General features: G+C 51.6%; 1 protein-coding gene across 1 annotated transcript in view; it reads left to right on the forward strand.

Annotated features, from left to right (window-relative positions):
* The window catches only part of RNF43 (ring finger protein 43), a 63,725-nt gene extending 42,156 nt beyond the window's left edge, over nucleotides 1-21,569 (forward strand). The window contains exons 2-9 of the mRNA XM_036086659.2: nucleotides 5,041-5,163; nucleotides 12,495-12,569; nucleotides 12,684-12,815; nucleotides 13,448-13,552; nucleotides 14,620-14,781; nucleotides 15,296-15,398; nucleotides 16,042-17,391; nucleotides 20,125-21,569. Coding sequence (XP_035942552.1) covers nucleotides 5,041-5,163; nucleotides 12,495-12,569; nucleotides 12,684-12,815; nucleotides 13,448-13,552; nucleotides 14,620-14,781; nucleotides 15,296-15,398; nucleotides 16,042-17,391; nucleotides 20,125-20,168 — 2,094 coding nt within the window. The 3' untranslated portion in view covers nucleotides 20,169-21,569. The remainder of the gene's footprint in view (nucleotides 1-5,040; nucleotides 5,164-12,494; nucleotides 12,570-12,683; nucleotides 12,816-13,447; nucleotides 13,553-14,619; nucleotides 14,782-15,295; nucleotides 15,399-16,041; nucleotides 17,392-20,124) is intronic.

The following is a 21,569-nucleotide window of genomic DNA, read 5'->3' on the forward strand; positions in this document are numbered from 1 at the left end:
ATTGTAGATCATGCTGCTGTAAACATCAGGGTGCATGTAGCGCTTTGAATTAGTATTTTTGTATTCTTTGGGTAAATACCTAGTGCAATTGCTGATTGTAGGGTAATTCTATTTTTAATTTTTTGAGGAGCCTCCATACTGTTTTCCAGAGTGGCTGCACCAGTTTGCATTCCCACCAACAGTATAAGAAGCTTCCCCTTTCTCCGCATCCTTGCCAGCACCTATTGTTTCTTGTGTTCTTGATTTTAGCCATTCTCACAGGTGTGAGGTGATATCTCATTGTAGTTTTGGTTTACATTTCCCCGATGATGAGTGATGACGAGCATCTTTTCACGTGTCTGTTGGCCATCTGTATATTTTCTTTGGAAAAATGTCTATTTATGTCTATTTTTTAATTGGATTATTCATTTTTTCGGGTGTGGAGTTGTATAAATTTTTTTTTCCTTCAAATTTTTATTTAAATTCTAGTTAATCAACACTCAGTGCAATATTGGTTTCAGGAGTAGAATTCAGTGATTCATCACTTACATACAACACCCAGTGCTCATCATTACAAGTGCCCTCCTTAATGCCCATCACCCATCTAGCCCATCTCCCACCAACCTCCCTCCATCAACCCTCAGTTTGTTCTCTAAGAGTCTCTCATGGTTTGTTTCTCTCTCTCTCTTTCTCTTAGAAATTCTTTATATATTTTGGATACCAACCCTTTATCAGATATGTCATTTGCAAATATCTTCTCCCATTCTGTAGGTTGCCTTTTAGTTTTGTTGATTGTTTCCTTCACTGTGCAAAAGTTTTTATTTTGATGTAGTAGTCCCAAGAGTTTATTTTTTATTTTGTTTCCCTTGCCTCAGGAGACATATCTAGAAAGAAGTTGCTGTGCCCGATGTCAAAGAAGTTACTGTCTGTGCTCTCTTCTAGGATTCTTTTTTTTTTTTTTTTTAAGATTTTATTTATTTATTTGAGAGAGAGAATGAGACAGAGAGAGAGAGCGTGAGATGGGGGAGGATCAGAGGGAGAAGCAGACTCCCTGCCGAGCAGGGAGCCCGATGCGGGACTCGATCCCGGGACTCCAGGATCATGACCTGAGCCGAAGGCAGTCGCTTAACCAACTGAGCCACCCAGGCGCCCTCTCTTCTAGGATTCTTATAATTTCAGGTCTCACATTTAGGTCTGTAATCCATTTTGAATTTATTTTTGTGTATGGTGTAAGAAAGTGGTCCAGTTTCATTCTTTTGCATGTTGCTGTCCAGTTTTCCCAACACCATTTGTTGAAGAGACATTCCTTTCCCCCATTGGATATTCTTTCCTGCTTTCTTGAAGATTAATTGACCATATAGTTGTGGGTTCATTTCTGGGTTTTCTATTCTGATCCATTGATCTATGAGTCTGTTTTTGTGCCAGTACCATACTGTTTTGGTGACTACAGCTTTGTAATAGAGCTTGAAGTCCAAAATTGTGATGCCTCCAGCTTTGTTTTTCTTTTTCAAGATTGCTTTGGCTATTTGGGGTCTTCTGTGGTTCCATACAAATTTTAGGATTGTTTGTTCTAGCTCTGTGAAAAATGCTGGTGGTATTTTGATATGGATTGCATTAAATCCATAGATTGCTGGGGCACCTGGGCGGGTCAGTCCATTAAGTGTCTGCCTTTGGCTTGGGTCATGATCTCAGGGTCCTGGGATCCAGCCCCACATTGAGCTCCCTGCTCAGTGGGGAGCCTGCTTCTCCCTCTCCCTCTCCCTCTGCCCCTCCCCCCTGCTTGTGCACTCTTTCTCTCTGTCAAATAAATCTTTAAAAAAGAATAAATGAATCTGTAGATTGCTTTGGGTAGTATAGACATTTTAACAGTATTTGTTCTTTCAATCCATGAACGAATGTCTTTCCATTTCTTTGTGTCATCTTCAGTTTCTTTCATCAGCATTTTATAGTTTTCAGAGTACAGGTCTTTTTCACTTCTTTGGTTAGGTTTATTCTTAGGTATCTTGTTGGTTTTGGTGCAACTGTAAATGGGATTGATTTCTTTTTTTATTTTTAAAGATTTTATTTATTTATTTATTTGAGAGAAAGAGCACGAGCAAGGGCAGAGGAGAAACAGGCTTCCCACTGAGTAGGGAGCCTGACATGGGGCTCGATCCCAGGACCCTGGGATCATGATCTGAGCCGAAGGCAGACGCCCAACTGACTGAGCCACCCAGGCGCCCCAAATGGGATTGATTTCTTAATTTTTCTTTCTGCTGCTTCATTATTGGTGTATAGAAATGCAACAGATTTCTGTACATTGATTTTGTATCCTGTGACTTCATTGAATTTGTGTATCAGTTCTAGCAGATTTTTGGTGGAGTCTTTTGGGTTTTCTATATATAGTATCATGTCATCTGCAAATAGTGAAAGTTTGACTTCTTCCTTGCTGGTTACTTAACCACTTAATGCCTCAGGTTCCTCATCTTTAAAATGGAGACAATCGTTTCTAGCATTATCATCATCATCATTAGCATGGACAATGGAGAGTTGACTCTGCGTTCATTTGGAGTTACATGAGTCCCGAGGCTGGAGTCCGATAGAGCTGGGTTCTAATCTTGTGTGATCTTCACTTCCCTGTGCCTCAAGCTTCATTCTCTTCTTTAGATGGGGATGATCACAGCTACCTCATAGTGAGATAACATCTAGAGGGCCTGGTATGCAAGAGGCATAATGGCTAATTTCCTCCCCTTCCCTCTTCCATAGCTTTTCATTCAGGACCAGACAAGTCTGGTGACTCTGACACTAAGTTTTTTCTCCTGCATCTCATCAGAGGCTTCCTACAATATAGCACTGCTTTGTATATGCTGGTTCTCTCTGCGGAGGTCTGGGGGCAGAGCGGTGGTTAAATATTTGCACATCTTTCTCTAAAAACAACTCTTCTCTGAGGTGACTATCCCCCTCAGTTGACTCCCTGGCCAGTGAGAGGTGTGTTGGAGTTATCTGAAGAAAGCTGACCATGGGTCGTGGTAGGGGAGCAAGCAAAGCAGTAGACGCCCGTGGCTGCAATTTGTCGTTCCTGAAGGAGGATCCGCCACCTTTCGTTCTGTTGGGATAGCTGACTTCTGCCTCCTCACCACACCAGACAGTCTTCTATCAGCACCTGGGAGCTCCTTCTCAAATGCAAATCTGCAGTCTCTGCTCCTTGGTCTGGTGCTTGCTGACCTTTCCAGCCTCATCTCCTGCCTTCCCCTCCCCACCAGACCTAACTGCCTGCTGTCCCTCCCAGCCCCCTGCCGGTGCCTCCATGCCTGGGCACAGGCTGCTTCCTCTGCCAGGAATGTACCTTCCCCCTTCCTGGGGATCCAGCGGGTGAGCACATACCTGTTCAGTACCCAAGGGAGCACTGAAGTCACTCTGCCCTCCCACAGGCCCTTGAATGAATCTGCGTCATAACATCACAATACAATGTGTTTGTACACTTGTCTTCTGAGCTTCTCTAAGGCAAAGATTCCATCTTATTTATTGTTGACTCCCCCGTGGATCGTACAGTGCCTGGCACCAGGGAGGCCCTCAGTGTTGGTAGAATGAAGAAAGGAAGGGATGCCCGGTTGGGCAAATGGGCAGACAGACAGGCTCATGGGACTTGCTGAGACAGGGCTACAGACTCACTGAAGTGAGAACAACCTGGGCCCTGGCCTTTTTCGGGGGCTGGTGGGGGGATGTGTGTAACATTTCTCCCACACTAAACTTTGGCCACCACCAGACTAGTACTCCTTAAATTCTGGGAGCGAGAATGGCACTCCCATCTCAACACCGCCTGCCCAAAGATGTGTATTCACAAGGCTAGAATTCAAAGCAAGGTGGTGTGTGTGTTTGAGAACCCACTATGTTCAGGGGACTGCAGGGACACAGTGAGAAGAAATAGCATGAAAGTGCCCTCAGAAAGTCACCACGCTCTTAAATCCATCAGCGGCATTGTCATCTTCAGAACATCCTCATAAATTCAAAATGCTGTCTGGTTCCTCTGATGGTTCTTTCTGGAAGTCCTTTAGACTGCAGCAGCAGAGAGGGAAGTATGGGCACCTCCGTCATATAAAATCCCCTTTCTTGCAGCTGCGTTTCCACCACGTAGGAACCTCTGGCCCATAGCATTATCTAGGGCCAAATAAATCATACTTTGTTCTCACAGCACTCTGGGAAAATTAGATTCAAGTGGGCGTTTGAGTCACCTTGAATGACAAGCGAGTACACAGAAAGGCACTCCTGTCCCTCTGCGGAGGGGATCCTCTGGTCTTTCAGCACACATGGCCCCCTTGCTCCTGAGTCATTGCTCTGCACTGACTGGGCCAGGGGCACAGGGTCCTGGACTGGCCCTGCCACACCCTCAGAGCAGAGGCGCTGGGCTGGCTCCTCTCCACTGCATCATTCCTGAGGACAGGATGAGCTCCTAGTAAGTGTGATGTTCAAGGCTGTTGGCCAAGCCTCATCCCCAAGTAGGGTCTTCTCCCTTCCCGTGTCCTGCTTCATCTCAGGATGGGCCCAGGGCAGGGGCAAAGGGAGATATTGAGAGGAAAGGGGCAGCACCAAGTGAGAAGACCCAAGCCACGTGAGAGATGGGGATCTCAGGGGGCACCCCGAGAAGGCAGGAGGCACTGGTAGCACCCAGCACTGCCCTGGGAGGGCACGGAGGGAAGGCAAGATGCTGAAGGGACTGACGTGGGCTCTTAGCCTGGGGCTTTGGAGCACGTGTTAGAAGTAGGAGGTGAGAGAGGCCGAGGCAGTGTGAGGGTTGTTGGAGTGGCTTTGCAGCAGACTCTTCATGGAGGTCACCCTTTTGGACACCCCCCCTGCCTACCTGCCCCCCACCTCCATGTATTCTTGGCCCTGGCGCCCCTGAAATGACACCTGATGGTTACTAGCTTCCTGTGAGGCCATCATATAAGAAGGCCCACTCCTTCATAGCACTAGGAGACCTGCCTTGTCCGTGCCTGGAACAGTGGGCAAGTGCTTGGCTCCCACCGCCTCCTGCTATCCCCTAGAGCCTCCCTAACCTCTCTTTCTCTCTCCTTGTCTCTGCAGTCCCACCCCCTGTACCTGTGCAATGCCAGTGATGACGACAATCTGGAGCCCGGATTCATCAGCATCGTCAAGCTGGAGAGTCCCCAACGGGCCCCCCGCCCCTGCCTGTCCCTGGCCAGCAAGGTGGGTTCACACCTGACCCCCCCACACACTCTGAACTTCACCCAGCTCCAGGCTGCGAGAGGCCCCTTTGTTCTCTGTCCCCTTGTCGCCTAGGAGTGATGTGCCCAATTCACTCAGGTTTTCTTAACTCATCACGGGTCTGAGAGGGGTGGAAATTCAGGCCCCCGTCCTTTCCCCACCAACCACCATCTACCAGCAGAACCTTCTGACTGTCATCTAGGGCATGCTCCCCACCCCATAACCTCCCCCATCACCTGGAAGTTCCTAGACCCCTTCTCCTGCCCAGCATCAGAGCAAGGAGGGGTCAGCTGAAGGGCTTTTCCACCTCTCAGAAATACTACCTGAACATATGCAAGAATAGCAGAAACAGAAGCTGTTGCCCTGTCCGTAAACAGTTCACATTCTTCCTCCAAGATGGCGAACGGGGGGCTCCGCATTTCCATGGGGCACGGCTGGCTGGGACTGGCGGCAGCTGTCCCCCCCTCCCCCCAGCCTGGGCTCTCCGGCTTGCCGCGCTCCTCCCTGGCCTGCTACCTCAGAGGCCCTGTGAACATGTGTATTTGTGATCCCTGCTCTAACGTTACTGTTCTCTGGCGCTGACCATGGGCCAGGTGGGACAGATTCTCTCTATATTATCTCGTTTACTTTGTGCAACGATCAGGAAAGCTAGACATTTTTATTCTCTATTTGACATGTGAGACAAGTGAGGGTCAGAAAACTGAAGTAACTGGGGCGCCTGGCTGGCTCAGTCAGTGGAGCATGCAACTCTTGATCTCAGGGTTGTGAGTTCGAGCCCCACCTTGGGTGTAGAGATTACTAAAAAACTAAAGAAACTTTAAAAAAAAAAAAAGAAAAAGAAAACTAAGTAACTTGCAAGGGTTACATAGCTAGGAAGGGGTGGAGCTGGGATTTGACCTAAGCCTTGTCTAGTTCCCAAACCTGGGCTTTTAATCTCCCTGCCCTGTTGCCTCCCATTCTGTCTGGGAACACTGAATGTATATGAGAAGATTCTCATGGTGACCTAAGCCAGAGTGTAGTTAGATTCTGTGCGGCAGACTCAGGTCGATGTGGGGCAAGGGGTCCAGCTCCCCGGTGTGGTAAAAGAGGAAGCTGATGGTCCCCAGCCCTAGCCAGCGCGCCTGCTCATTGTGCTCAGGCCCAGATCCCCCTGGGGGTTTCCTGATCCTCCTGAGGTCTGCTTCCTGAGCCAGGAGTCCCAAGGAAACAGCCTGCGTTCTTCCGCGAGCCCACCAAGGGGGGCAGGGTTGTGGACGGGATTCTGAATGTGGCCCCACACGTGGGTGAAGATATTCTTCTTCTTCTTTTTTTTTTTTTTAAAGATTTTATTTATTTATTCGACAGAGAGAGACACAGCTAGAGCAGGAACACAAGCAGGGGGAGTGGGAGAGGGAGAAGCAGGCTTCCCGCTGAGCAGGGAGCCCGATGCGGGGCTCGATCCCAGGACCCTGGAATCATGACCTGAGCCGAAGGCAGACGCTTAACGACTGAGCCACCCAGGCGCCCCTCTTTTTTTTTTTTTTTTAAAGATTTTATTTACTTATTTGACAGAGAGAGACACAGCGAGAGAGGGAACACAAGCACGGAGAGTGGGAAAGGGAGAAGCAGGCTTCCCGCCCAGCAGGGAGCCTGATGTGGGGCTTGATCCCAGGACCCCGGGATCATGACCTGAGCCGAAGGCAGACGCTTACTGACTGAGCCACCCAGGTGCCCTGTGGGTGAAGATACTCTGCCAGGCTGGCCATGCTGATGCAGAAGGGGGCCACGTGGGGATGTGGGAAATGGGGGCCAGGATACACCTGGAAAAGGGAAGAGCATGGTTTCTGTGCAAGACTGTGTGGGTCTTGGGGCACCTGGGTGACTCGTTAAGTGGCCGATTCTTGGTTTCAGCACAGGTCATGTTCTTGGGGTGGTGAGATCAAGCCCCACGTGGGCCCCCCCTTCATTGGGCTGTGCGCTCAGTGGGGAGTCTGCTTCAGGATTCTCTCTCTCCCTCTGCTCCCCCCAAAAAAGAAATAAATCTTAAAAAAAAAAAAGACTGTGTGGGTCCTTAATGGCAGCAGAATTTTGTTAGATTGAAGCTACCCTGCTTTTGGCTATTTCACTTCCCTTGTTTTACAGGATAGGGCAAATGTCATTCATTTATTCATTTGGTAGATGAGTGCCTAGTGTTTGGTAGTATGAGTGTGAGGGCAGAGAGTGTGCGTGCGCGCCTGTGTGTGTGTGTGTGAGATGGAGTGGGGGGGGGAGAGATGGGGGAAGAAGGGCTCAGAGAAGCTCTGCTGTTCTTCTAGAGCAGTGTATGATTTCCCATACCTGGGAACACTGGGCCACGGCAGGATGCCCTCCACGCGGGAGGGTTCCTTCTGGCCCTTGGAGGAGCCCACTCCTGGGGGAGGAATAAGGCACGTGCCCAGAAGCTCGGGAGTCAAGGAGCAGGTGGTCGGTGCTCTTTGAGGCACTGGGCCGTATTGCGCCTTTGTTTCCTCCGCCATAAAATGGAGCTTTTATTTTCTACCCCAGTGATCATCGTGAGGATAAAAATGATGTATGTCAAGTACCAAATAGTGCCTGAGCTAAAACAAATACAGAAACAAAAAACCATTAGGGGTTCAGAAGAAGTGCCTTGGCTGCTGCCCTGGCACCTGTTTTTCTTCCACAGCCTTTGCAGTCGCCGCTCATGCTTCCTGCCCCCGCACACGCTCCTCAGCCTCTTCATACGGACGTTCTTCCTCGTCTCAGTGGGCGGGGCTTCTCCTCATCTCGGTGGGCGGGGCTTCTCCTCGTCTTCTGTGGGCGAGCTCTCGCCCAGAGTTCTCCAACGGGTCAGGTCCAAGGCTTCCCTCAGGCCTCATCCTTTGACCTCACCGAGCAGCTCCTACCTGGGGTCCTCTGGCCCAAAGGAGGTCTGTGAAGGTAGTAATGGAGGTCTCTGAGCTACTTCCAAGATTTCATAAGTCCCACAAGCTTAACTAAAATATTTGTTGCTTTTGGTTACAAGTTATCTCATAGGAAAATAAATTGTACATAATAAATGCAGTTAGTTTGGTGAAACATTAAAAAAAATACATGGCTCGGGGTGCCTGGGTGGCTCAGTCGGTTAAATGTCTGCCTTTGGCTCAGGTCATGATCCAGGGTCCTTGCATCGAGTCCTGCATCGGGCTCCCTGCTCAACGGGGAGTCTGCTTCTCCCTCTCCCTCTGCCCCTTCCCTGCTCATGCTCTCTCTTGCTCTCTATCTCAAATAAATAAATAAAATCTTTAAAGATAATTAAAAAATAAAAAATACATGGCTCATGGGAGGCATAGGGGAAAGGTGGGTTTTAGCGATAAAAGCTTGAAAACTGCTGACTTCAATCAGCTCTGCTCAGGAATATCTATTAGTATGAGTGGTGTCATCACCATCAACAGAGCTTGGGTTCTTGAGCTAGACAGCCCTGGGCCTGAAGCCGGGCATCTCCACTGCCCCTCAGTGTGACCTGGACATTTTAGCTCACCTCTCTGGGCCTCTTGTTTCCTCATCTGTAAAAGCAGAACAATAATGGGACTTACATCATAAAATAGTTATGAGGACTTAATGAGACAGTGCAGATAGAAGCTCTCAGTCCCATGCCAAGCACATAGGAATCACTCAATAAAGGATCACAATTATTACTATTGTCATCAATATCCCATGCTTTTATAGTTAACAAGATAGGGTTTTTTCTCTCATTGGCACCTCTCTTGATCTTCTCTGAAACCCTCACCATAATTTTTCTGGACTCTTCCATTCCTGTCACTGCCCCCCACCCCCCCACCCCCGCCTATCTAGTCATCCAAATTGGTTTCTGTTTCTCTATTAGCAACTCCACAGCCATCCTTGTGATTACCCAGGCCCTAAACACCTCATGCCTGGACTAGAGCAGTGGCCTTCCACCTGGTGGAAGTAGCTGGCTCTGGAGGCAAGGCCCTGCCTCTCTCACCGTAGAGACCACTACCTGGTAATCAGGCACTTGGAAGACTGAAGTCCTGAGTGGGAATCCTGCCTCCATTGCTTTTCAGCTGTGTGATGCTGGGCAAGTTGTTCAGTCTCTCTGAGCCTCGGTTTTCTCAACTCAAAACTGGATGGACTGTCTTATAGAGTTGTGAGGAGTAAATGAACTCATGTACCCAAAACATGTAGTAATAGCTGATATGACAATAACTAATACTTAAGGGACACTAATTATGTACCAGGTACTATTGTAAGGCTTTATGTGGTTTAATTTATATAGTCTGCAAAACAACCCTGTGAAGTAGGTCCTATTATTATCCCCAGTTTACAGAAAGGAAAACTGAGGCATACAGCAGTTAAGTGACACGCTCAAAGTCTCACAGCTAATAGTTGGTAGCAAATTCAGGACTCAAACCTGAGCAGTCTGGGCAGAGCGGGTCTCAATATAGGTTATATCCCTTCTCCTTCCTCCTACCCTTGCTTTCGAGCCCAGGTGAATTCCACCTCTACTACTGAATCTTTCCTGCCTGGCCCAGCCCAGCTAGCCCATTAGGGGCAGAACTCCCTCTCTTCTGGCACACTGTCAGGGTCTCTGTCTGCTTTACACACCAGGTTTTAGGGGAGGGGAAAACCAAGGCTCTTTCTTCACTCCACCCCCATCCTCAAACTCAGCTCACTTTTATTGTGTATTGAAGATTTGTGTCAGATCATGTGTGTGTGTGTGTGTGTGTGTGTGTGTGTGTGTGGTAGGGGGAGTGGAGGGAAGGGCTTTCTGCAGTGAAGAAAGATTTGTGAACTATTGGCCTATTTCATTCATTTGTACTCTAGAACGTTATCAACATTATATTATGTATATGACTTGTCTCTACAACTAGATGATGAGTTGTTCTAGAGGGCCTGGCCTTCCCTGGCTTGGTGCCCTGGGCACAGTAGGTACTCGGTCAGTCTTTGATGAGGAGAAGATGACAGAGACTGCCACTGTGTCCAGAGAGGAAACCTACAGCCCGCAGAGGAGAAGAGGGTCATGTACAATTCCCGCAGTGTACTGGTTCCGGTGGCTAGAGGCCGTGGGCAGCCAGCAAGGGGGCTGGCTGATTCTTTGCAGCTCCCGAAGAGATCTCTGCATTGTTTTTCTAGCCCAGTCTTCCCATGCAGAGGGCCCACCCACCCTCTCTACCTTCCAGATTCCAGTCTCCCAAGAAGTGCTTCTTTCTCTCCCTCTCTCCCATTTCCTTGGGTGCAGATAGACTGGAGTGTGGGCTGCCATCTGGCCCCAAGTCTTGCTGTTTGATTCCTAGAACTCTGGACACAGGTACCCACTGCCTGAAAGTCCTGTTTGTTTCCCCTGTTGGCCAGTATGCTCTCTTTGATCTCTTTTACAACTTTGTAATTATGGGCTGTAATGGGCTGGGGTGTTTGAACATCATGGTAATTACTTTCCACTGTTCCTACCCCAATCCTTCAAAGAGAGGGGGGCTGGGGAAAGTAAGAAAATCTCTGGAGAAGGAAGACTGTGCGCTTCCCTCATGCTCTTCCAGGCTGGGTTGGGTGTAGGGTCTCAATCTGGGCATGAGAAACATGAGGACTTGGCAGCATGCGAGATCCAGGAGTCAAATCTTTCACTACTGGGGTGACCTCCCCATGCCTTGGCCAAGTCCTAGACTGTGACATTAGCAGTGGGAGCCCCTCTCCTTGTCCTCTGGGGCTGCTCCCGTACCCTGGCTTGGGGGTTCCTGAAGCCTGGAGAGCTTCTCTTTGTCTGGGGCTGGACTTCCTGGGAGTAAGTGGGCAGGAGGACACCGAAGGCTAAGACCTCTCAATTTCTTCAGCAATTCCATTCTGGAGTCCTGTGAACTTCCAGTCAGTTAGGCTGGCCAACCTGGGCCTGGGCTGGGCCTGGGTGCTGCTCAATGGTCCAGCCGGGCTCCTCAGCAACTCAGGGAGGGAGGGAAGGAGGAAGGGGGAAAGTCACCCTCCTGACCCCAAACAGGGCCTCACTAGAGTGTCTCCACCACCTTCCAAGGCTCCCCTGCCTGTAGGCTGTTCTGAGGGGCCCCCTGGTCCCTGCTGCCTCCTGGGGAGTGAGGAGCAGGAGCCAGGAGCCGCTCCCTGGGCCTGCCAGGCAGGAGACCTGCCCAGACAGGCTCTCCCCAGGGAAGGAAAGCAGAGATCAAAGGCCTGAGCGTGTGAGTAGGCTCCTCCGCCTGCCACTGCTGCTGGCAGAGGGATTAACTCCTTCAGTGCCTGCAGCCCAGCCCCAGAGACTCAGCAGGCCCCCAGGGGCACGAGGTCCCAGCCTGATACCCTTACAAGATGAGCCTGGGCTTTGGGGAGAAAGGCTGGCGAGTGGTGGTGCTGGGCAGGGCGGCCCGACGCCGAGGCAGGGTAGCATCTGTCTTGCTCCTTTGCCCTTATGCCTCCACCCAGCCCTTGCTCTTATCTCCCTTCTCTTACCCCACACCCAGAGCTGCTAGATTCAAGCCTTTTTTCTCTTTTTGGCTCTGCTCTGCTCTGCCTGCCTGGCTAGATTCTGCTGCCCCACGCCTGCTCTTGGAGCCTTGGCAAGCACGCACGCACACTTGTGCCCTTGTGGGAACAGCCCCTCAGGTCCCTCCCCACTGAATCTCCAGTGCCACCTCAGGGAGGGGGCGCAGGGACAAAACACTGGACGGGGACCCCATTAAGTCCTTGAATTGGAGCCAGGAAACATGTTGACAAACTAGAGTGTGGCAGGGAGAGATACACCAAGAAATAGGCTGAGCCTGGGGCTCTGCCATGGAGAACTTGGGTGGCAGCAGGGTCCCAGGCCTTTGGGGGATGCCCTGCAGGCTCCTCTCATCAGGCAGGGTTGGACCTTGGAAAGCCCAGCTCTATTCTGAAGGAGCTCTCCATCTGTCTTTTCTCCCCTTCTCTCTCTCTGTACTGGGGACTGGTCACCCTTCCCCACTCCCTGGGGGTGCTGGTCATTCCCTGCTTTCTGTTCTCACAGCTCTTAGTGAAGGCAGACCTGTGGTACTTTGAGGGCAGGGAGATGTCTTATTTGTCCTTAGCTCTAGAGCCTAGTCCACTGCCTGGCACCTACTAAATCCTTGTTAAGGCTTTATTCGATTACAAAAGGAAGGATTGAATGTTGGCCTTGAAGGCAGTGGGAGCTGGGTGAGCTCAGGGCAGGACAGGGATCCTAGTCCCACTGCCCCCTTGCATGTGTCATAGAGGAGTGTGCAGAGATACGGTGTACGCAATGTCCTAGGAAGGGATAGACGTGTGAGGGTGAGGCCAGGGCATGGATGGGCTGTGTCCTCCCCTGACCTCAGCGGGACCTCTGCTGTGTGTCTCTGCAGGCCCGGATGGCGGGGGAGCGAGGAGCCAGCGCTGTCCTTTTTGACATCACGGAGGATCGAGCTGCTGCTGAGCAGGTACCCAGGGACATTGGGGTGTTTGAGGAGGGAGCTGGATGGAGGGAGATAAAGTCACCTGGGGAAAGACAAGTCAGGACACAGCAGCCCTTGCGGGCACTTTCCCTCCTGCAGCTGCAGCAGCCCCTGGGGCTGACTTGGCCGGTGGTGTTGATCTGGGGTAAGGACGCCGAGAAGCTGATGGAGTTTGTGTACAAGAACCGCAAGGCCCACGTTAGGATTGAGCTGAAGGAGCCCCCAACCTGGGTAAGCACGCCAGGTCTCCAGACCCTGCCCTAGCATGCATCCTCACCACCACTTTGTCCTGTGGCGACTCCCATCAAAAGCCCTTGGACTCCTGAAACCAAAGAGAATTTAGAAATCCTACAGTTCAACTTCATCCACCAGCTATGTGCTTCTGGACAAGTTTCTTCCCCCTCCAGGCTTCATCTGCAGAATGAATAGATTAGGCCAGCTGAGTTGTAAAGTTGTCTTCAGCTCTGTGGTTTCATGGCACAGAGTAGCAGAGCCAGAATGAAACCCTGGCCCCCAGCCCCTGAGGCCCTGGCTGGTGTTTCTCCACCAGCTAGAAATCTCACCCAGCTGGTCACTGGGAGGCTCCCACTCTGCAGGGGAGTCCCTTTCCTCTTTTCCCCAAGCACATGGGTCTTCAGATAGTATCTCTCGAAGCTGACATCTGGAGGACCCTCTCCTATGAGTGCCTGTGGGCAGAGAGGGACCACCTAGCCCCACCTGCATGTTCCTCCCCACCTCATCCCCTCTGCTGGAAGACTCAAGGGGACCTCTAGCTCTCTGTCTCCTCGGCACCTGAGTTTCTCTCAAATTGGCCCGGCTCCTTCCAGAAGTATGACTCTTTCCATCTCTGCTCACTCCCCCAGCCAGATTATGATGTGTGGATCCTCCTGACAGTGGTGGGCACCATCTTTGTGGTCATCCTGGCTTCAGTGCTGCGCATCCGGTGCCGCCCCCACCACAGCAGGCCGGTGAGCAGGGCGGGCTCCCTGGTGGAAGTGGGCATGTTCCTGAGTGCAGGAGGGTAAAGAGCAGGAAGGGAAAAGGGAGGAAAGAAGGTGCCCTTATGCTCTTGAAATCATTTACATCTAAATACCCTGGCATCTGACTTGTTGATCTCCAGCAGCCCCTCCACATAGGTTTGCCCATTCATTTATTTATTCAGCAAATAGCGAGAGCTCCTAGTATGGACCAGGCACGGTTCCAGGCGTTGGTGATAGCACGGTGAACAAAAGGATCCCTTCCCTCAGGGAGCTTTCATTCTAATAGGAAGAGATGGACAATAAACACAATAAATTATCTATGTGGTATTTTGGATGGTGGTATGTGCCAGAGAGAAAAATAAAATAGAAGAAGGAAGAGGGAATGTAAAGGGACAGGGTTAATTAGTAAAAGCAAAGCCAGAGAAGGCTTCATTGTGAGGGTGGCATTTACAGGAAAGACCCTAAGTGGGGGAGGGTGTCGGATGTGCAGATATTTGGGGAGAGCGTGATCGGACAGAGAGCACAGTAGAGGCAAAGGCCTTGAGGCACAAGCGTGCCCAGTATGTCTGAGGAACAGCTAGGGGGCCATGCGCCCGGAATAGAGCGAGTGAGAGGGCAGAGCAGGAGGTGAGGACAGGAGTTTGCTGGACTGCTGAGGCCATTGGCAGGACTGTGTTTTTGCACTCTGGTGAAGTGGGAGCTACTAGAGGATTTTGAGCAGAAGTAGTACCATGATCTGACTTAGGTTTTAAGGGGGGAGGATGGGTGTGTTGTTGGGTGGTTAATGGGATTAGAAATTCAGTTTGATGGGCCTATGAAAAACCTCTCCTGGGCCATCAAGGAAAGGAAAGCTTGATGGTATGGATGAGGGGTGGTGGGGTGGGAGGACTGGGCTGGCTTGGCAGGGCCACGTATGAGCTTGAAGGGGACAGACTCCTCGGGGTAGTCAGTCGGCCATGTGATCTCACTGGTGGTGGGAACCGAGTGCAGCCCGAGGTCCAGGGGTGAGGGGAGAGGAGCCCTTGCCCTATCCTGAGCCCCACCCCTCTTCCCAGGATCCCCTTCAGCAGCGAACAGCCTGGGCCATCAGCCAGCTGGCCACCAGGAGGTACCGGGCCAGCTGCAGGAGGGCTCGGGCTGAGTGTCCAGACTCGAGTAGCAGCTGCAGCTCAGCCCCCGTGTGTGCCATTTGCCTGGAGGAGTTCTCTGAGGGCCAGGTAAGGCAGGCCTCGTGCTGGCCCTCCGTGACCGGGCGGGGGAGGGGAGCTGGAGCGTGGGAGGCCGGGTGAGGCACTGAAGGCCGCTGCACGTGCTCTGGTGGCACCTGTGTCCTGGGTATCTTGCGTGAGGCAGAGGGAGGGGACAGCCCTGAGGTCTGACTCTCTTCCTGGTCTTCCAGGGAAAGGCACTAGTCCTTGTTGAGTGTTGTCCGCGTGCCAGCCTCTGCAGTGGGTGCTGTGGATGCATGATCTCATTCTAGCCTCACGACAACGCGCGGTGGGGGTAGATTCGGTTTTTATCCTCATGTTAGAGCAGAAAACTATCTGTTAAGGAACTTGCCCAAGGTCATGCAGCTAAGTGGCAAAATCCAGGCTTACCTGACACCAAAGCCCTTACCGTTTCTATTCTACTATGTGGTATTTTACAAGAAGGTCATGGCAAGAAGGGGAGGCCTGGTTCTACTGCTGTAGCTACAGATCACTTTGGTTTGGACCCCCTTGTGTTCTGCAGGAGCTACGGGTCATTTCCTGCCTCCACGAGTTCCATCGTGTGTGTGTGGACCCCTGGCTACATCAGCATCGGACCTGCCCTCTCTGCATGTTCAACATCGTAGGTAGGAGGTGGGCCAAGCAGTCCCCTGTGTGCAGCCAGAGGGGTCTAGGACAAGGCTGCCCTCTGACGAAGGGTGTTGCCTTGAAGCTGAGGAGAAAGCAGGTCTGTCTTAATAGTTCTTTAAGCTGTGTGCTGCTCAAGAGAGCCTCATATGAAGGGGTCTACCATTCACATCATAGACTTCTTTATTACTTTAAAAATTGTATTTTCATGACAACTTTGTTGATCCTAAACCTAGATAGTTTGTGTATTTATAATTCTGGTTTTCTGGCAATAAAGTATCTTGTTCTAACAAAACCAGGATAGTATGAAAATTTCCTAAAAGACGAAAGTGAAGTATCTTGAGGAAAGAGAGCCTTTTTCTAATTTACCCAAAGGTGCACTACGGGCCAGTGGTGGCCCTGAGTGAAAGAGCCCCACATGGGCTGGTGGAAGGAGCAGGGATGGACATGCAGAGTGGACTCCCGGGAAGAGAGACTGACTGGAAGGAACCGGGCGTCCCAGGGCACAGGCAGATTAGGAGTGTAACTTGGTCCCCCAACTCTGACTGAACACGCAGGCTATGTGGCTCGAATAGGTGTAGTGCTGCCACCTTCCACAGGTTTGTGGACTCAAACACCTATGCTCTTGGTTCTTTCTTCCAGAGGGCGATTCATTTTCTCAGTCCCTGGGACCCTCTCGATCTTACCAGGAACCAGGCCGGAGACTCCACCTCATTCGCCAGCATCCTGGCCATGCCCACTACCACCTACCTGCTGCCTACCTGCTGGGCCCTTCCCGGAGTGCAGTGGCCCGGCCCCCACGACCCGGTCCCTTCCTAACGTCCCAGGAGCCAGGTGCGGCCCCCCGGCACCACCGTCTCCCCAGAGCTGCACATCCCAGGGCTCCGGGGGAGCAGCAGCGCCTGGCAGTGGCCCAGCACCCCTATGCGCAGGGCTGGGGGCCGAGCCACCTCCGAGGCACTTCGCAGCACCCCTCTGCTTGCCCAGCACCCCCACGCCGGGCCAGGCCTCACGACAGCAGTGGTTCTGGAGAAAGCTACCGCACAGAACGCAGTGGCTACATGGCGGATGGGCCCGCCAGTGACTCCAGTTCGGGGCCCTGTCACGGCTCCTCAAGTGACTCAGTGGTCAACTGCACAGACATCAGTCTGCAGGGCATCCACGGCAGCAGCTCTACCTTCCGCAGCTCCCTGAGCAGTGACTTTGACCCCTTGGTATACTGCAGCCCGGAAGGGGAGCCCCGGGGGGAGGAGACTCAGCCTAGTGTGACCTCTCGGCCCCGGTCTTTGGACTCAGTGGTGCCCACAGGGGAAACCCAGGTTTCCAGCCACGTCCACTTCCACCGCCACCGGCACCACCACTACAAGAAACGCTTCCAGTGGCATGGCCGGAAGCCTGGCCCAGAAACTGGGGTCCCCCAGGCCAGGCCTGTCATTCCTCGGACACAGCCCCAGCCAGAGCCGCCTTCCCCTGATCAGCAAGCTGCCAGATCCAACCCAACTGCCCCTTCGGGGCAGCTCCCCAACCCACAACGGCCCAGGGCCCTCGTGGAGGCGGCCCTAGGCCCAGCTGATGCCACCAACCCCAGTCCCAGCAGCCTCTTCCATTTGCAGAAATCCAGCCTCCCTGTTCGACACCCACAGAGGAAAAGGCGGGCGGGCCTCTCAGAGCTCACCCCAGCCTCTCGGCCCCAGGACTTGACTGCACACCCAGCTTGCCAGATTTTTCCCCACTACAGTACCAGCTTGGCATACCCTTGGTCCCCGGAGGCCCACCCATTGATCTTTGGACCTCCAGGCCTGGACAGGAGGCTGCTACCAGAAAGCCCAGGCCCTTGTTACTCAAGTTCACAGCCGGTGTGGCTGTGTCTGACTCCGCGCCAGTCCCTCGGACCGCACCCACCCGGAGAGGGGCCTTCCGAATGGAGTTCTGGCACCCCAGAGGGCAGGCCATGCCCTTACCCACACTGCCAGGTGCCGCCAGCCCAGCCTGGTGAGTTTTCAGGGGAAGAGGGTGTGGTGAGGAGAGGATACCGGAGGTCACTGCAGCCTGGGGGAAGTCAGCCAACGAGGGGTTGACAGAAGCTGCGAAGGGGGCAGTGGGGTAGCATTCAAGATACTGAACAACAGGCATAGCGCAGGATGGCGCCTGAAGTGCTGTGACCCTGCCCGCTGATAGTCCTTTAGTTGCCAGACCAGAGGGAGGGCTCAGGGGAAGCGCCCGTGTGGATGAAACATCAGAAAGCACCTAGGTGGTCTGAGGCAGCAGCTCCAATGTAAGTGTTTCAATATTGTAATAATTAGTAAAGCTGTGCACACAGTTATCAGCTCTAGAGATTTATTTATTTATTTGAGAGAGAAAGAGAGAGAGTGGGGAGGGGCAGAGGGAGAGAATCCTCAAGCAGACTCCCTGCTGAGCGCAGAGTCTGACGTGGGGCTCAATCCCACGACCCCAAGATCATGACCTGAGCCAAAGCCAAGAGTCAGGTGCTTCACTGACTGAGCCACCCAGGTGTCCCCAATTATCAGCTTTAAATACAAAGAAGGCCAACAAGTGTTCCTTGCTCTTGAGGAGAGCACGGAGAAGTAATTACTGATAGCTATAATCCTGGGCAATATGAGGTCTTGTAGGAGAAATAATTGCAGATATCCATAACACTAGGCCATATGACAAGAGCTATGTAAATGATTAAAAAGAAAGAAAGGAAGGAAGGAAGGAAGGAAGGGAGAGAGAGAGAGAGAGAAAGGAAGGAAGGAAGGAAGAAAGAAAGAGAGAGAAAGAAAGAAAAAGAAAGAAAGAAAAAAAAGAAAGAAAGAAAGAAAGGAAAGAAAGAAAAAGAAAAAAGGAAAAAGAAAAGAAAAAAGATCACGGGTGGTTCCCAGCATCCCTGTGGGTCCTTAGGGTTTCTCCTCTCCCTCTGGGGTAAAAGAACAACTAAGGCTTTCCATCTAAGCACCGTTAATAAGACCAACCTCATTTTCCTGGGGCCTCAGTGCATCCCTGATAATTGTATTACAACCAATTGTGGTAATGTAAACCCTCAATTTTAACTGGGTGTTTCTTTGTTCAAATGCTCCTCTTCCTCCTCCAGAGCACCCCTCCCCATTTTTCCCATCGTCTCCCATGGTGTGGATGACAAAGCTCTTTGCCTACAGCTATCACTAGGCACCCCAAAAGGGAACCCAAAGGTCCTGAAATATAAGACCTCACAGTCTAGGAACCCTACAGTCAAGACCTAGAGCTGTTACCACTCATTCATTCACTCCTTCCCTCCTTTTTTCTTCCTGCATTGGATGCTTGCTATGGGGTAGGTTCCAGGCTAGGCTCTGAGGACATGGAACTTGTCAACCAGGAGATCCAGGTCGGTGGGGTCAGAGGCATGTACACAGTTACAGTAGAGAAAATCATGGCTTCCACGGAGCCATGCAAAGCAAGCTTTGGCCATGTGTTTGACGATCCATTCGGACCCTGTCACGTGTGTGCTTTCAGGGCTGCTGGAGCCAGACCACCACCTCTCCCGTACTTAGAACTGGTTTCGACGCCTCCCTCTTCCCTGCTCCTCAAATCCAGTCGGTGCCGGGTTCTGTTAACTCTGTCCCTGAGAGCTTTTGTACCTTCTCCTTCAGAACTGATGGCCCCTGCCCACGTCTTAGATGCAGCCTAAAGATCAAGGCAGGAGCCTCCTAGCTCTTCCCTCCCCTCTTACAGGGCCATGAAGGGGGGGCCCTGCACATACAGTGACCCTGCTTGCCTGCTGCTGCCAGGCTCATCTTCCTCAAATAAGCTGTCCAGAAATTTCCACATGTTCTGTTTTCTCCGCAGTAAAGAAAAACTGAGCCTGGTTTGGCCTTCAAGGCTCTAGCACCAACTAGCCCCCATCTTCCTTCCCCACTTTCTTTTTCTTTTTTTTTTAAAGATTTTATTTATTTGTTTGACAGAGAGACAGCGAGAGCAGGAACACAAGCAGGGGGAATGGGAGAGGGAGAAGCAGGCTTCTTGCCGAGCAGGGAGCCCGATGTGGGACTCGATCCCAGGACCCTAGGATCATGACCTGAGCCGAAGGCAGACGCTTAACGACTGAGCCACCCAGGCACCCCCCACTTTATTTTTCACTCTTCCCCTTCCCTTCCCCTGCCCCATGCTTTAGCCAAACCTAGTAAACACTTCTTGCAGTCCCTATAACCCAGACCATTCTGCTGCCTTCCTATTCCCATAAATCCAGTTCTTATCTATTTCTGCAGGACCAGCTCATTTATCTTCGCTTTCAGGAAGCCCTTCCTGATTGCTCCACTTGAACATGATCTGTCCCCTTTCCAGGAAAGGTCTTATGATCCAGTCCTGTCCCACTGCATAATTTCCCTTTGCATGCACACCTTCTCTCCTACAAGATAATCAGGTCCCTGCTTATTTTTCTATTCGGCACATGGTAACAGGCCAGATTCACAAGTGCTTAATAAGTATTTATTGGGTTAATGAGCGAATAGTAAGTATTTGTAACACACAGGTTGCTATATATGTTTCTCTTTCTTTAGCTTTTTTGTTTTTCTCTCCCCTGTATCCCAACTGGGGCCCCTCCCAGCTTTCAGTCTAATTGCCCCTTCTGGACACATTCCCTGCTCCTCCCTCTCTGTGGTTCTCTCCCAGCCATACTGTCTTACAGGTGGGACAGGAAGGCGGCTGGCCTGACCCTCAGTGACCTCTTTCCTCCCCTCTCTCTAAATGCAGGCTCAGAGGAGGAGATTGAGGAGCTGTGTGAACAGGCTGTGTGAGATGCTCAGACCTAGCTCCAACCAAGAGCGTGCTTCGGATGACTCGGGCCCTACCTGGCACAGAGTCCTGCTCCTGAGAGAAGAAAGGACCTCAGAAAACAGCCCTCTTTTTTGCCAGACTCCCTGGAACCTCCAGAAGAGGAGTGGTGATGGTGGGTGGCAGGTGTTCCCTGCTCCCAGCTCTGGACCTTGTGTGCAGAATGCATCTGCAGGGCGGCAAGTCTGTGTCCAGCCAGGCAACCAGCTGGCTCCCTTAAAGGCTGTTTTTTGAGAACAGGAAGCTAGATATGGGTAGACAGGTGTTATAAAGGTGCTGCTCCTTTCCCCAGGCCCAGCAGGCCTTCCTCATCCCAAGTCTCATGTGCATACCCGCCAATGGGTCCTTCTTACCTCCTTTCTCGGGTGAGTCCTGCACACCAGCTTTGACTCCTCGGTAAAGCTGCCGCATCAGCAGCAACCCCAGCTTTTATCATTTCCCTTCTTTGCAAAAGGCTCAGGAACATAGGTGAGCCCTGAGCCCTAAAAAGGGAGGCTCTGCAGCTTCTCCAGGCAGCACCTGCCCTGGTGCATAAGGGAGAATGTTTTTCCCTTCTTGTCCTTAATTGTCAGATCCACTATATTAAGTCAGAGGGGAGGCTCTGGGAAGCCAGGGTGTGGAGTTCTGTCCCTAAAGTGGTACTGCGCCCTGAAGAACCTGGGATGAAGCCTCCGACTTTCAAACTCCCTCGTCACTCCAGCAGCCCCAGTTCCTCTGGGGGCTGGGGGTGGGGATAGTGGGGAGGGAATAATTCTTTCCTGGAGATTACCTATCTCAAAGTCCTAAAGTAGGTGGAAAGAAGAGGATTTCTGCTGGACTGCATCTAGAAGAGGGAGGATGGAATGAAGGTAGAAAAGACAGAATTACAGCTGAACAAGGACAACAACGAATTCTTCTCTGGGAGTTTTCTCTCAGAGCAGGGATGAGGAACAGGGGAAAACACAGGAAAAGCAAAGTGGGACATTTGGGTTTAGATGGCTCCAAGGCCCAGCTTCCCATGATAAGCCATACAAGCCAGGGACACCCAGGAAGGTGTGCATGCAAGAGGTTGTGCATGCAGGACATCTGGCCCGGGTAGCTGGTACCCGAGTGGGCAAGGGCTGAGGAGCCTCCTGAGGGTAACATTCACCCCAGGGCAGCTGGACTATTGCCGGCTCCTCAGGCATTATCCCATTTGGAATGTGAATGTGGGAGCTAAGTGGGCACAGGACCCTACCTGGGAAACTTCTTCCCTCAAAGTCAGTGGGGAACTAGCACCTAGGCACCCACATGGGTATTTATATCTGAACCAGACAGAAAGACGCTTGAATCAGGCACTATGTTGAGAAATGTATTTATTTGCTAATATATTTATCCATAAATGA

The sequence above is a fragment of the Halichoerus grypus genome, chromosome 2 (genome assembly GCF_964656455.1).
Source record: "Halichoerus grypus chromosome 2, mHalGry1.hap1.1, whole genome shotgun sequence".
In the NCBI taxonomy this organism is placed as follows: Eukaryota; Metazoa; Chordata; class Mammalia; order Carnivora; family Phocidae; genus Halichoerus; species Halichoerus grypus.